Source organism: Periplaneta americana, chromosome 3 (genome assembly GCF_040183065.1).
Source record: "Periplaneta americana isolate PAMFEO1 chromosome 3, P.americana_PAMFEO1_priV1, whole genome shotgun sequence".
In the NCBI taxonomy this organism is placed as follows: Eukaryota; Metazoa; Arthropoda; class Insecta; order Blattodea; family Blattidae; genus Periplaneta; species Periplaneta americana.
Genome location: NC_091119.1, coordinates 121,381,014 through 121,397,682, shown reverse-complemented (window position 1 = coordinate 121,397,682; position 16,669 = coordinate 121,381,014). Strand labels below are relative to the sequence as shown.

At 36.4% G+C, this 16,669-nt stretch overlaps 1 protein-coding gene across 4 annotated transcripts in view; it reads right to left on the bottom strand.

Annotated features, from left to right (window-relative positions):
* LOC138696473 (B1 bradykinin receptor-like) overlaps positions 1-13,882 on the bottom strand; it is a 36,872-nt gene extending 22,990 nt beyond the window's left edge. Inside the window, exons 1-2 of one of the 4 annotated variants that reach the window (XM_069821483.1) lie at positions 13,745-13,799; positions 4,671-4,745 (exon numbers count right to left, since the gene is read on the bottom strand). In XM_069821483.1, the coding sequence (XP_069677584.1) occupies positions 4,671-4,675 (5 nt within the window). In that variant the 5' untranslated portion in view covers positions 4,676-4,745; positions 13,745-13,799. Of the gene's footprint in view, positions 1-4,670; positions 4,749-13,744 lie in introns of all 4 variants that reach the window. The other 3 variants (XM_069821484.1, XM_069821481.1, XM_069821485.1) reach the window with 3 other exon arrangements.
* Between the last annotated feature and the right edge of the window lie 2,787 nt (positions 13,883-16,669).

The following is a 16,669-nucleotide window of genomic DNA, read 5'->3' as shown; positions in this document are numbered from 1 at the left end:
CTATCACATCATCGGGGTAATGTAACTCCGCCTTCCAGGTGCCCCAACCTCAGAAGTGGGTTACAACTAAGCCACGGCCTGGAGAGAAGACCAGAAATGTCGAAAGACAACCTGGTGGCATTGGATTAAAAAATACACTATCATATGACAAAAGATGCACAATGAAGTGAAAATCAGTAAAAATATGCAATTATCAAAATTGAGTTCTACATTATGTTACATTTTTATTTTATTTTGAAACAATGTAGGCCTACTATAACTAATTTCTCAGATTTTCTTCACTCATATGTTTGTCTGAAGAACGTTCTTGAACGCAGAAAACTATCTTTCTACATCATAAGAAGACAGGTGCTTATTTAAGCGAATAAATTTGGGAAAAGTAAGAATTGTAAATCTTTTGCATTTCCGCATGACCTTATCGGGAATCCAATCTGTGACTTGCAGAATTTGCAGTGTTACACATTTAACCGCGATTCTATCGCGCACCCCAAAATACACAAGTACTTACGTCTTTAATACAGAAATCACAATAAACTACATCACTGTTCATCTTCAGAAATTCCTTTCCCTCAATCCATTTTGACACAAGATCTCTTCTTGCAGTTCAATAGGAGCTATAGCAACAGTTCACATTCGACACGAAAGTATATTAAATTGCAGTTAGTAAGCATTCCGCTTATCTTCTTTTCTTTCAGTATTTTGACCTCCAGTTTGTAATGAGCGAGAGTTGGGGGTTGAAAATTCGAGTATAACAACTTTACTATAGAGTTCCTTGAACGTAGTAGACAGACATACAGTCAGTGGCGGCTCGTGAACTTGTGGATTTGGAGAGCTGCAGAAGATTTCGGTACATACAAATTTCATTTCTTGATACCATTACTAATAAGTATAGGACAAAAATAAGTGCACTACATTTCGAAAAATCAAAACTTCCTGACTTAGTTGGGAGATATCTGTGGGACCATTTGCTAATCCCTAAGAAAAACTAATACCGTCGATTTCAGTCTGAATTTCAGATCGGCAGACACTCAACTTACAATCTACCAGTTCATTCTGAATTGTCTTAGAATAACCTTAAATAGTGGCATGTTCCAAATGATTTTTGAGAGGCTAGTTTAGATTACTCATGGACTGCAGTAACCCACGAAACACATCAAGGTTCTTCGAATCGTTTTTTCATCATGTCCCCTAACGGGAAGTTCATATTGACCACAAAATTTGATACAATCAATATTATTTTTTAAAATAATTTCACGATTTTTTCTCACTTCTTGATTATGTTTGACAATGTTTGTTCTGTTCGTTTCACTTAATTGCACAGCAGTATGAGTTGCGTAACATAGCCACTGAAACAACATTTTTCAGGTGAGACTGCGAAGATTCGTGCATTTTGCTTTTTAGAGGCAAATGTCCACTCCCAGTCCATGCAGCATCACCACCAAAGAGGAGGCAAGGAAAACAAAATACAGATTTTTTTTTTGTTCATATCCACGTAACCACAAATGCTTAGCGTAAATTTCATTGTTATACTTCCTTACATATATGCACTATTTCGGCTGGATGAAGCTTAAGTAAGATTTAAGTCGGGTAACGGACGACCCTTTAATTTCACTTCATTACATCAATATTCTCCGCAAGGGAAAGTTGAGAAAAATAAAATTAATATTCTGTAATTCACACACACTCATGCTTGCAAATTTGCACTGGTTAAGTTACGGTATTAAGACGTCACACCAAAGCAACACTCAGATATACTGATGATGGTCAACAATTTTCTAAAACTGGAAAAGAAGTCTCTTTCGCATTTTACGTGCTATATCAAAAGGATTCTACTCGTGCAATCATTTTGAGTTAAGGCAAATATTAGGTTCTGCTGGAGGCTGGATATATACGTAATAATAAGGCAAAAGAGAATATTAATTTGGTTATATTAAGTCGATAAGATTCTACAACAATAAGTATGTGAAAAGAAAATAAAAATGTTTTCATTAAGTTTCAAGGGAATAGAGAATCCATTTGACGCAGCATTACAATAGTGGTGTGGGAGGAGAGGAAAGATCCCTTGTGGCCTGGCTCTGCAAGCCACTGCAGCGAGATATGTGTTTTAAACAGCGGCAGTTTTCCTCTGCTTCCCTTCACCTCTCTACTCCCTGACCATGCAAGACACACTCTCTATGAGCTGACCACCCTGCAGATCCCAGGACGACTTTGAATGCAGTGTCAATTCCAATACAGTCGACGCGCAAAAAGATTATGCATAAGATAATAGTACATATTCCCGGCCAGATGAAATATAAAGCAATTGACCAATAAAAGCTGTAACAATTCTTCTAAATATTAAAATAAATATTATTTTTATTTTCCTGTCAAAGCAGGGAGTGCTGCAGCTCCGCAGCTGTTATGGACGAGCCGCCCCTGCATACAGTACTGTGAATGTAAACAATGACGGCAATGTGCTCCGTTATATTCTACTGTTAATAGTATAATCTAGTGAAAAATAAAGTAGGATACATACCTCAAAAGTTTTCATGTCCCTTGCAGGGGCGGGTTTTCGGATGAAGCTCGTGAAGCGGCACTTCACCTTTTTACTAAGCGCAACTTCACTTATTTACAAGTATTTTAATATTTTATTTTATTTCACTTCATTTTTGTCTTTTACGTTCTGCGTTGTGATATGTTCTGCACTTAGGTATTCTGCATTATGGAACACTAGTCCCATTGTCACTATAGTTGGCGCAGAGTGGAGAAGGGTGACAATATTGCAGCTATATCCCTCTTTCAGAGGTAGAGCTTTTCAATTTGCGGATTTGTTTACGGGTAACCATGGCAACGAACCCTTGTAAGGTTTCTATAGAACCTGTCTGCGACGGTACTTGAATCGCTGACAAAACATTTCTCTTGTAGCTGCAAACACATTGTAGCCTCCTGGCTTGGCTCTTTTGAAAGGAAAATAACGGCACGCGAATACAATGAGATAAAATTCCTTGTCTTTCACAGTGTTCACACTTCTTTGTACCTGTTAATTTCAGTATGTGAGACATGTAAATAGAGTGACTATGTTATGTCTTGTTGCTAAAACGATATACCTATTAGAGGATTAAGTTAACTAAGCAGTTATTTATTTTTAGTGATAGTTTCATAATTATTTTTAAAAGTGGTGACTCAAATATTTTTTATTAACAACGAGGAATGTATCCTATAAACGATATAGTGTGTAGCGTGTTACAGACACCATTTTCGCGATAGACTGAAGGTGATGAATGAGATGTGTTAGCGGGGAAACCACCAGCGTGGCTCAGTCGGTTAAGACGCTTGCCTGCCGGTCTGAAGTTGCGCTCGGGCGCGGGTTCGATCTCCGCTTGGGCTGATTACCTGGTTGGATTTTTTTCGAGGTTTTCCTCAACTGCAAGATGAATGCCAGGTAATCTGTGGCGAATCCTCGGCCTCGTCTCGCCAAATACCATCTCGCTATCACCTATCTCATCGACGCTAAATAACAGCTAAAAATTGTTAGCGGGGAAACCAACATTAGTTATTTATATATCGGCAAAAAAGTTGAAAAGAAAAGGTGCAAGATCTTACAACAAACATTTTAAAAGTGCGTGGTACAGTGAATATCAGTGGCTGTGCGGTAGTTATTATTTGGAAAAATTGTTTTGTTGGCCCTGTTGTTAGTTGGAATAAAAAAATCGGCATGGAACTCTGATGGATTTTGTGAAAACAGATGTAGTTTTTGTCAGTTTTTTTTTTTTTTTTTTTGAAAAGGCTAAAGAAAGGGGTGAATTTTCAGGGTGGAAATATGTTAAGCTTCAGAAGGTGAACTTTTTCAGAAGTACAAACAATTATTTTAGAAATACGTGACGTCATTTTTATGCAAGTTGAACAGCTTCAGTTTTGCTCTTTTGCCAATACTTCAAAATTTCTTCAGTGTTCAAATATTTTTCCTTCTAATGCTCTTGCCATTCTACAAAAGACTTTCCCAAATTTGTTCAAAGTAAGTCGTTTGAAAACAGAACTAGAGCTTCTCTATGCAGATCATGAGTACCAGAACATTTCCCTTGATACAAGCACTAAAACTTTTAAGTTGAAACAAAGACGTATTGAAGAAACCTATAGGCTCTTTTCCCTTATTGTGACACCGCCAACAAGCGTTTCAGTGGAGAGAAGTTTTTTTGCACTCAACCGCATAAAGACAAATCTTCGCAATTCAATGGCACAAGGAAGATTAACATCATTGGCGTGCATCTCCATTCACAAGGACTTGTTACATGATATGATTGAAAAGCAGCCATTTCATGACATCAGTAACAATTCTCCTTCCGTAGAGACAGACGAATCAGCTTAATCTATAAAAAATTGGTAAGACGTACATCAAGTTCCTTAATAAAAGAGCTTCACCAACTTTTGAGGTTGCGAGCCGCCACTGGTCTCTTGGCAACGTTGAAGGCGTTAGCACTACAATGAACAACCGTGTACATACTTGCAACTAGTTCGAAAAAACTGTTCACTATGAATTGAAGATGTACTGTGATGGCCTGAATTCGTTTGGTAGGGAGAGATGGAAGAATACTGTACCTCTGATCATGAACCGGATTGTACACTAAAGCACAGGTAAACAAAACTCAATGCACTACCTCACTCCATCTGTACTCTGTTGCACTGTAACTTACTTCATTCTCAAGTTGTCTCGGATCCTGAGTCTGCTGATCAGTGATCAGTGGTCCGTCCCCTTCCACCACCACATTCTGCTGACAAGTAGACCCACTATCAGTGACAAGATCAGGTATCGGTAGGATGAAGAAATATGTGAAGGGAGGGGAGATGGTTTGAATAGAAAGACGTAAGTTAATTAAGCTTTATTTTTTTCTTATAAGCACTGTTGACACGTTTAAGCAAGAATGGCTCCAGTCGTACGGATTCTAGACTTTCACAGTTCTTTACAAGATGGTAGCTCATCAATTTATAGTCACATAGGGCGTATGATAATTTCGACAAATGAATCATTGCAATAATTAAATTTGTTTCGTCCCGCACAAAGATCATAAGCATGGATGAATATTATAGACGCCGACTTTTGAAATTCTTGGGGCATGCTCATGTTTAGGCTCGAATAGGATAGGTTGCAACAATTTTATACAAAATCCCTAAATGTATGTAACACGAGAAACTCTCGAGTGATGATATTGTCTAAAACTAGATGCATTAAAGAACGTATGTTTCAACCAGAGTCTAAAAATCCGAGGTCCATGTTATAAACTGCGCTACTTACATTTATAAATTCTTAATATAATTTTGTGTCCCGCACCGTGGCGTCGCGGTCTAAGGCATCCTGCCTTACGGAATGCGCGCTGACTCGAGTCTTCACGGAGAAGAAATTTTCTCATGAAATTTCCGATAGTGTATAGGATCGGTGACCATCCAGTATCGTAATGCAATTGGGAAGCTACGATAGGTAGCAAAATCCGGTTATGAAAGCTAACTATAACGGCTGCTAACCACACGATACTTCCATTCTGGTTGGATGATCGTCCACCTCTGCTTTGGTATGTGGACGTGAGGCCGGCTGGTCGGTCTGGGATCTTAAAGGGCTGTAGCGCCACGGATTATTATTTATTGATACAACTTTGTTGTGAAAATATGAAATAAATACAAACATTACGTATATAGGCCTAATCACTCACCTACGATGATAGAACCTGGAAAATGTTTCTCCTGACAGCTGTTTTACTGATGGACTCGTTGATCATTCCATCGATGTTAAGTTTACACCGTCAAAATCGTGACCATAATATATAAATAACATAACTATTATCTTCTAGCCTAGTAAAAACTGTTCCATTTTTATAAGATGACATTGTTTCGGATGGAAATCTGGTTTTCAAGCTTGTTACTGTTTGATTCACTACCTCATACTATAAATCACGGAACTTTTCCTGAATGTTTGAGAAGTTACATGTCTTACCACTTTCTAATCTTAATGGAATTTTTCTTGGCAGTGAAAGTTTAGAGGGACTTAATTGCAGTATATGAGAGTTTTCATTAGCATCTTTCCAAAGTGACAAAAATTCATCAGTATTTCTGGCTTCTTTCATAGATGACAAAATAGTAGGCCTATCTATAAAAGTACAGGGACATCATTTTATTTTTACTTCAATTTTTATTGTACCTGAGTTTTTTTTTAATGTACTTCACTCCCACCCCCTCTACTAGTAAACTTCCAACCGTTCTTCACACAGAACCAAGCGTATACAGTCAAAGTCGCCTTACGGTCATAGTAAACACAAACAGTACTGAGTTAGTGAGTATAGTACTTTCCAGAAATATGTTCGCTTTCAATATTGAACCATATTCTCGCACAGGTACTGTCGTCCGTTTGCCTATGTCGCATCCCGGTTTCTCCCACCCACTTCTGCCCGTCCCTTTGTGGCTGGGCTGCCTTAGCTCTTTTCTGAAAACATTAATTTCTGTTAGGAAATTGGACGTCTACGTAATATTATATAACTGTTTAAAATAACTTAAATAAAATAACCTCGTTAAGTAATTAACTGTTACGTGATTTCCCTCCTTTCTACGACCCTGCGACAAAACCACTTGGACGGACAGTAAATAGCATGTCTGAATAATTTTATCTTTTCGGATCGGGCAGAAATGAAGACTGAATTTACAGTAGGCCTACGTAAGGTACTCTTTTATAGATTATATATATATATATATATATATATATATATTTCAACATGAGTTACTAGTACGAAAGACGAAACTGGTAATAGGAATTAGGTATAATAGTCTATGTGCGATAATATGCAAAAAAGAACTGAAACCTGTATAGAAATGAACGGCCATCATTTTCAAATATGTGTTTAAATATCCATATTATGATTATTTTTCGATTTAACTTCATTCTCTATATTGTAAGCTAATGTGCTGTAGACAGTATAATATGCACTGCATAATGAATACGTCCGAATGGACAGCTCAGTTCGAGAGTAAAAACACTTATTGTTAATACTTTACTGTATTTTGATTAAAGAAAAACCTAATGAAAATTATCAAACTCAAAATCGCGATATTTCCTACTTTATGTATATGCATGAACTACTTTTCATCCCTCCTATACCTAGGAAAGTGATTTGTTTCTATCTTACGCCAGTGTCATCGAACTGCAGTCGTGGAAGAGGGTAGCAAACGGTGTTTCCGGTTTACAACCTTTAAGCCAAAGGTATAGCCAGGTTAATATTAGAAATGTTAGTAAAAATAAAATGATGTCCCTGTACAAGCTAAGCGATAATTTAGTAAAACTTTTTGAATAATTATCATAATAAGTTACAATAATAATAATAATAATAATAATAATAATAATAATAATAATAATAATAATAATAATAATAATAATAAGTAATATCAAGAACTAGAAATCACATGAGCGGGTATGCTGAGCATGCCCACTTTCTTTCTAGGGTCTGCCCGAGCGACCGAGCATGCCCGTAGTCGGCGCCTATGATGAATATATAATATATTCAGCCATGTCATAAGTGTTAACTTACTTACTGTATTCCTTATGCAAGTGAAAAATCGATGTAGTATAGGCCTCATCTATTACAAACAACATGCAAGCCTAAATAATATAATTAAAACAGTTAAATTTTATTAATAATCATACGTGTCTAATGTAAATACTAGGACACTTTTCCGAAATATATTTCTGAAATATAATCATGTGTAAATATCAGACTGTCAAGCTACCGGTACTTCATAAACAGAAACAGAAAACGGGCACGGTGGTACGTGCGGTACGGAAAAACAAATCCTGACTGCTAAAAGCACATCTAGCAACTGTGGCTCTATAACAGGGGTGATCAAAACTCGAACGGCTGTGATTACACACGAGAGACAGTCTAAAGTATGTGTGATGTATCTTGTCTCACTGTGAAAAGAGAGAGAAAGGAGATATGTCTTACTTCGTCTGTATTGTTATGACGATGGGGGGATGGAGCGATGCCGTCCATCCATCCAGTGGCGGAAGGGACTAGTTGATACATTCTGTAGCGCAAAATAAAATTACAAAATATCTCTCTTCGTACTGTGTAGTTCCGTCACTGAGCTTGTCTTTCAAGAAATTGAGATCCGGCAGCCTGTACAATAACAAGGTTTTGAAAGGAATCCTGAAAATTTACAGCAATCTCCACCCTCATTTGAAGGGACTTGGTTTTATTGCTACTGAGACAAGATAAGCCTTACCAGGTATAAGAAGTACGGAGACGAGGGAGAGGTACTTTGCATGAAAACTTACATGCTGAACTGAACATTCCATAGCTCATTTCCTGTCTATCTCTAGATAGAATGTGTTTTATTTATAATCAAGCAGTATATTCATTCATCTCAATAGCTTTATTGCAAAGAAGAAAATCGTTTTATATTAATTCATGTATAATTTAATAAGGAAAAAACAGATCTCATTTGTAAGGTCGCTTAAAAATATACGAAACCCCCCTTTTCAAACAGATAAATATATTAACTTAATTATTGAAACAAAACTTTAACATTAAATTATTTTTTGTGCATCTTTCTGAAAAGGAAACAAAGTCGGCTAAATGTTACACACGGCAATTCTCAACTGTACTATGTTTTCGTCTATAAGGCGGGACATGTTTTTGTGTTTAAAAAGTGTAACTTGTGAAAACAATATTGACATAAGTAGAATATCTAATATCTTAGCAGCAAATGTTTTAAGCAGAGAATAATGGAGTTTAATAGCTCGTTCCATTCTTACAAAACATATAATATTGAACCAGTTGTTCTATAATATTAGGGTATTATTAAAAGAATAACTAGTAAATAACTGATAATAGGTAAACTCATCTAAAGATTAAAAAGCTTAAAATTGATATGTACCGGTAGCCTATACTTCGTTCCATACTGTCTGACAGGAGATGTAAACATTGCCTCCAGAGGGGGAGGGAAGTATAGGCCTAAGTACTATTCAACCAATGGCAGAGTCTCATTCTAAGTTATCTTGAAGTTGGGCGGGGGTAGAACGCTTCAGACCCCCCCCCCACAACTTCAAGATAAACGTGGACCGGGATCTCTGCCATTGTTGGAATAGCAATATTACACTTCTATCCTCCTCTGCCGGCAATGTTTACATCGCCTGGCAAACATTATGAAAAAAATATACATACACGTACAGAAGAATAAATTTATAACATTTACTGATCAATATTAATAATAATAATAATAATAATAATAATAATAATAATATAATCCCTTTTAAGTCTGTGTATTCAATGTGACTTCTTGTAATGCCTTTTGTTGCTTCTAAATAATCTAACTGAACCGTTCAGCAAAGGAAAACGAAACTATTTCTTTTCCGATTCCTTATAAAACCTTCTATTTCTGCTTGTAGAGCGACATGATACCGCCACTGCTTGTTTTCAGTACGTGAATGGGGCAGACAGCAATTTACAGAAAACTCTCCTTATCCGTTTCAATGTTTGTGATTACACGATGTAATCACGATACCAGTTTTGGTCACCGCTGCTCTATAAGATTTTTTTAGTAGGTTATTTTCGACGCTGTATCAACATCTCAGGTTACTTTGCGTCTGAATGAAATGAAGGTGATAATGCCGGCGAAATGAGTCCGGGGTCCAGCATCGATAGTTACCCAGCATTTGCTCATATTGGGTTGAGGGAAAACTCCGAAAAAAACCTCAACCAAGTAACTTGCCCCGACCGGGAATCGAACCCGGGCCACCTGGTTTCGCGGACCGTTACTCCATAGGTGTGGACTGCCCTATAAGAACAAACTCTTTTCAAAATATCCTCGCCTATGGTAGAGGATTTTTTTAGCTGTATAAATAACTGAAGGGATGAGAATGGTATTATAGTCCTAAGCCACACAGACAACATTTTATAGATGAGTAAATTGAAGATTTAGAGTCCGATGCTATCAGGTGCAATACCGCATCATAATTTCTTCGGCGTATAAGCCTACTTGCGTCATTTGTTGAGTCATTTTTATAATATTTTACTAGTAGCTTCCTCATGTGTAGGCCTATAAGAAATGAATTCTCACAAAAAAAAAACATTTTTATTAAAGGTATGGCTTTGGACTACCTCATTCTCACCCCTTCAACTCATAAATGTACATTACATGTGCCGATACCTAGACAAACTGTATCTTTATGTGTCAAATGTTAAGTATTTTCTGCATTTTGCTACATTAGAAACAATAATGTAATTAAGGACGAAATATTCAGTCGTAAAATTGTATAGGCCTACCAGTATTGCTACCTATAATATTCCTCGTCGCAGCTGCTTGATCTGAAACGCTATACTTGGATTAACGATATGGAATGAGCGCTGTTTCGAGTCCCCGCATTTTTTTCTGAGAGAATAATGAAAAGCGGACTTGGGGGGCGTGCCCCCTCATATTAACCAAATCACTAAACTTCACCTCGATTTTTATTGAAATAAAATTAAAACACTCATCACTAGTCTATATAATCCTTGCACCATATGGTTAGAGACTCGTTAAGTACAAAAATTGATAAAACATGTATGAAATTGTGCGGTCTTATACAGGGACATAATTTTATTTTTACTAACATTTTTAATATTAACCTGGCTATACTTTTGGATTAATGGTTGAGTACCGGAAACACCGTTTGCTATCCCCTTCCACGACTGGAGTTCGATGATACTGGAGTAAAATACAAACAAATCATTTTACTAGGTACAGAAGGGAAGAAAAGTAGTTCATCCACTTACGTAAACTAGGAAATATCGCCACTTTGAGTTTCATAATTTTCATTAGATTTTTGTTTAATCAAAATACAGTACAGTATTAACAATATGTGTTTTTACTCACGAACCGAGTTATCCATGAGGTGTATATTATACTGTCTACAGCACATTAGCGTACAATATAGAGAATTAAGTTAAATTGAAAAATAATCATAATATGGATATTTAAACACATTTTCTGAAAATGTGTGGCCATTTATTTCGATACAGGCTTCAGTTCTTTTTTGTATATTATCGCACTAAAGACTATTGCATCTAAATTCCAATTACCACTTTCGTCCTTTGTCCTAGTAACTCATGTTGAAATAATTCTGTACCTACTCTATAAAAGAGTACCTTACGTACTGTAAATTCAATCTTCACTTCTGCCCGATCCGAAAAGATAAAATTACTCAGACATGCTATCTACTGTCCGTCCAAGTGGTTATGTCGCAGGATCGTAGAAAAGGAGGAAATCACGTAACAGTTAATTACTTAACGAGGCCCTTTTATTTAAGTTATTTTAAACGGTTGTATAATATTACGTAGACATCCAATTCCTAACAGAAATTAATGTTTTCAGAAAAGATCTAAGATAGCCCAGTCACTAGCCTTTACAGAGGGGCGAGCAGAAGCAGGTGAGGGAAATCGGGATGCGACGTAGGCAAACGGACAACAGTACCTGTGCGAAAATATGATTCAATATTGAAAGCTCGTCAATGGAAAACGCGAACATATTTCTGAAACGTACTATACTCACTAAGTCAGTATGTTTACTGTATGCGGCCTTGGTTCTGTGTGGAGGACGGTTGGAACTTCATTAATAGAAGGGGTGGGAGTAAAGTACATTCAAAAACTCAGACACAATAAAAATTGAAGTAAAAAAATGATGTCCCTATATATGCAAAAAATAATGAAAGAAAGGTAAGGGATAGTAAGATACGAATAGACAAGTAAGGATTGTATAAGAAGAAAGAAGAAAGCGGTAGTACAAGGGTGCAAGAAAAAAGGGAAGAGGAGAAGAGGATAGTGAAAAAGAAAAGAAACAATTTTCGATTAACATGTTATAGTAATGCAAACACGACTTAAGTGCCGGATAATCGTAAACTACAGCCAGCAGAATCATTGTGCTGATCACACATTACCCTTTTCTGATTGGAAGATCGTTCACCTCTTCTGAGACATATGGACGCGAAGCCTTGGCCCTCCAAGGACTGTAGAATTTTAATTTTAAAACAATATTTCTATTTCATAATAAACTCAAAACGTTTACGATATTTCATCTGGCAATCTAGTATAAATTTTGAGCAATATCATTAGGCGAGACGTAGGCCTACTCTATTTTTTACTAGATTATTTAACGTATCAACTACGAAGTTATTTAGCATCGATGGGATTGGTGATAGCGAGATATTTAGCGAGATGAGGCCGAGGATTCTCCATAGATTACCTGACATTTGCCTTACGGTTGGAGAAAACTTCGGAAAAATCCAACCAGGTAATCAGCCCAAGAGGGAATCGAATCCGCGCCCGAGCTCAACTCCGGATAGGTAGGCAAGCGCCTTATCCGACTGGCCTACTCTATTTAATTCTTGTATCATTTGTATTATAAAATGTATTTACAACCGATTTAATAATGTTAATATACGTTTCATTATATTAAAGTTCTAATACCATCTGTTTAGGCCTACATTATTTTTTGAAATGTTATCGGAATATTAAGTCTATCGCCTGTGGCTATCCCGGTGTAAAATGGAGCGAGAATAATAATAATAATAATAATAATAATAATAATAATAATAATAATAATAATAATAATAATTATTATTATTATTATTATTATAATTATTATTATTATTATTGTATAGTCAACTGTCCGAAGACAGGTCTGAACCTCACAAGTGATACAAAAAGGCACCTTATGAGGCAACTAGGCCAGGAGGTAATGGAGTAGGATGATTAAGTTTTAATACTACTAACAACGGTGGTGGTGGTGGTGGTGGTGGTGATCTATTACTTAAATCACAAAGATTGCTGTGGAAATACGATATGATTAATGCACTGCCAACAGCTGAACAAAGTAATGTTATTGTAAGGACTTTCAAGATGGCAATCGCTATCCTTTTTTCTCGTTCATTTTATCTTGACAGATACCAACACGGCCTCTGAAAGCCGCAGACCACCTGCCTCTTTAGAGTTATTATAATACAGTGCTTCCATATGCATTTTTTAACCTATTAGACTACGTCTATCCTTTTCAACGTAGGTATTACGTTTATAAAAATTATGTCAAACTTTTCTCATATATTCAGGTTGTTCCGTCCAATACATTCTTATATCACTATTCTAACTCATCAGTGAATTAAATAATATTACACCAACTTAAGCAGTTATGTAAAATCTGACAAGAGATGGAGTCACAAGAAAATAGGAAGCAAGTTTGAAGAATAAATCACATAAATAAATATAGTGTATAATAATAAAATCTCCGCTTTGCCGCTTCGTTTCCTGGCCTAAAATCCAAGTCACCGCGTGTGTATTTAAAATTTCGCATTCCTGTTTATCCTTTTTGTAAAATACAAGAAATACGACGTATCTCTATACCGGAGATCCGGATTCATATATCGGCGAATAAAATTGAAATTTGTTTTATGAACAATTGAAGTATTGGGACACTTTCTTTTCCATCCCATTAGCCTACTATATAATCATAATTCACTCTCATAAACATCACTGGCACAGAAAACATTTACAACGAACATCTAATCAACGCAAATTGCTGGAATTTGCACTTATCCTGGAATAGGCACAGAAATAAAAGCAGGAGAAATTCTACAACGTAGGAGATTATATCGCTCATTATTCTTTTGTCTTCCTCCCAAATATCTTTCACTCAGAAATCCTATTTTCAGAACAATTATCGAGATCCTTTAACTGATTGTGTGTAACCTAGTACTCACCTCTCCATGATGCCTCCACTCTGCTCTCGCGACGACCACCGACTGACTGGCTTGCATTGCTGTCAATAGAGGCTGCCTGTATCGTCCAGATCTCGTCATTATCATATCACGTGCGCGTTAATCCACCACCGACAGTCTCTTTGCGATGCACTCTATTCCACTACATCGTTTCATTCATCTGTATTTGTAATGTATCAAATATGATGAATTGAGGATTTCAGATTGGCTTTAAATGCCAGGGCTTGCACTCAGGCGGCGGCGCCAACTCCAGGGATTCCGTACGAATCTCATCGAACTGGTCTTCTTGTCTTGGACGAAAAGTCGAAATAAAAACCGTAAAGCAGCAACAAGTGGCTTCACACAGAATCTGTATATTTCTGAAAACAGCTCCGAATGCTAGTTACCCCAGTAGCATGACAGCCTAAGTATTCAGATAGACAGATAGCGTATAAATAATATCTCTGTGAGAACATTTAGAGCGGTAGTTAGTTCCCCATGTTTTATCGCGGGTTTCGTTATGGAGCGCAGAATTCTATACAGACTGTTAGGTGTCAAGCATAAATCCTATGTAGGCTTACCATATTTTTGTGTACGTATGTAATATGGGACAATGAAAGGAGCAAAAAATCTCTCATGTATTTCGACATCTCGTGCTACAAATATCTGTAGCTTGAACAATATCAAATTTAGTTTGAGAAACAATCTGAACTTATCAAAGGTTAATGACTCTCATACGGGTACGACAATAACCAAGTAGCCATAATTATTATAAATTACAAGTGGCGAAGCTAAGGTGTAAATACTGGGTAGGCAGAAAAAATCTGCATACCTTGTATGTTTTTATAGATCAGATGTTTATCGACTTTTCTATAAAAAAATTTTGTGACACAGACCCCACAAGAAGAAGAATGACCACTCATTTTCACCCCCCAAACAGAATACAGGTAAAACAATATAATGTACAGGGACATCATCTTATTTTTACTAACATTTCTAATATTAACCTGGCTATACCTTTGGATTAAACGGAAACACCGTTTGCTATCCCCTTCCACGACTGGAGTTCGATGATACTGGCGTAAAATGAAAACAAATCACTTTACTAGGTATAGGAGGGAAGAAAAGTAGTTCATCGATTTACGTAAACTAGGAAATATCGCGATTTTGAGTTTGATAATTTTCATTAGGTTTTTCTTTAATCAAAATACAGCACAGTATTAACAATAAGTGTTTTTACTCACGAAATGAACTATCCATTCGGACGTATTCATTATGCAGTGTACATTATACTGTCTACAGCACATTAGCGTACAATATAGAGAATTAAGTTAAATTAAAAAATAATCATAATATGGATATTTAAATACAATTTTGAAAATGGTGGCCGTTCATTTCGATAAAGGCTCCAGTTTTTTTTTGCATATTATCGCGCTACAGACTATTGCATCTAATTCCAATTACCAGTTTCGTCCTTCGTACTAGTAACTCATGTTGAAATAATTCTGTACCTACTCTATAAAAGAGTACCTTACGTACTATAAATTCAGTCTTCACTTCTGCCCGATCCGAAAAGATAAAATTACTCAGACATGCAGGTATAGTCCGTCCAAGAGTTTTGTCGCAGGGTTGTATAAAAAGAAGGGAAATCACGTGACAATTAATTAACGAGGCCCTTTTATTTAAGTTATTTTAAATAGTTGTATAATATTACGTAGACGTCCAATTCCTAACAGAAATTAATGTTTTCAGAAAAGAGCTAAGACAGCCCAGCCACTAGCCTTTACAGAGGGCCAGCAGAAGCGGATAGGGGAAACCAGGATGCGATGTAGGCAAACGGACGATAGTATCTGTGCAAAAATATGATTCAATATTGAAAGCTCTTTCGTCATTGGAAAACGCGAATATATTTCTGGAACATACTATACTCACTGAGTACTGTTTGTGTTTACTATGACCTTAAGGCGACTTTGACGTATACGCTTGGTTCTATGTGGAGAACGGTTGGAAGTTTACTAGTAGAGGGGGTGGGAGTGAAGTACATTCAAAAACTCAGGTACAATAAAAATTGAAGTAAAAATAAAATGATGTCCCTGTATTTGTCTCAGAGCACCCTGTTAGTCAAGGATATTTCTTATACATGAAAATTGAAAATTTATATTTTGTCTTCCTCCATCCGCTATTTTAATATGTAAATGTTTCTATCTTTGTAAGCACATTTTGCTTCATACGTCCAACTTGAAAACGTTTCTCTTTTAATTATACAAATAATGACCGCAATATTCCCTCAGTATTAGCCATTTTACGCAAAATTAATATGTAACCGACACATACATGTATTTTTGATTAAAATAAACTCAACAACGCAGGACTTTCAGAGAACACCAATATAGCGCGACGTAATATTGTGACGGAAGGCTAGCCTCATTTTGTACAGAGATGCAGCGAATTGATATCCTCTCCCCGGTCCCTCCACAAGCTTGCGAGTCAAGGTCGTAGCCTTTAGAGACTTCTGCCACAATGTCGGTTCGCACTGCTCTCTCCAGACTGCCAACAGTGAACTTAATATATGAAAGGATCGGAGTGCAGCTAAATGTTACGATACATAGTTTTCACGAACTTATAGGCCTTGTTTCTAGGAATAATAACTCGATTTTTTTTGATAAGCCTCAAAGGTCTCTTAAGAGCTTGGACACTGTAAAATTATTATGTTTTTGTGAAGTAAGTGAAAGAATGGATAGAAATAGTGTTGTAGCGTGGCTTCCGAAGCAGGGGAAGCAACCAAGATTTAATTAGTAATAGTTATTTTTAAAATTCATTGATAACAATATAACTTTACATAATTAATTAAGAATTATAGATGTCTGAATAAGTAAAAGTAATACTCTTCTAACAGTGTTACTTTGTCGTTTTAATGGGATGTATAAT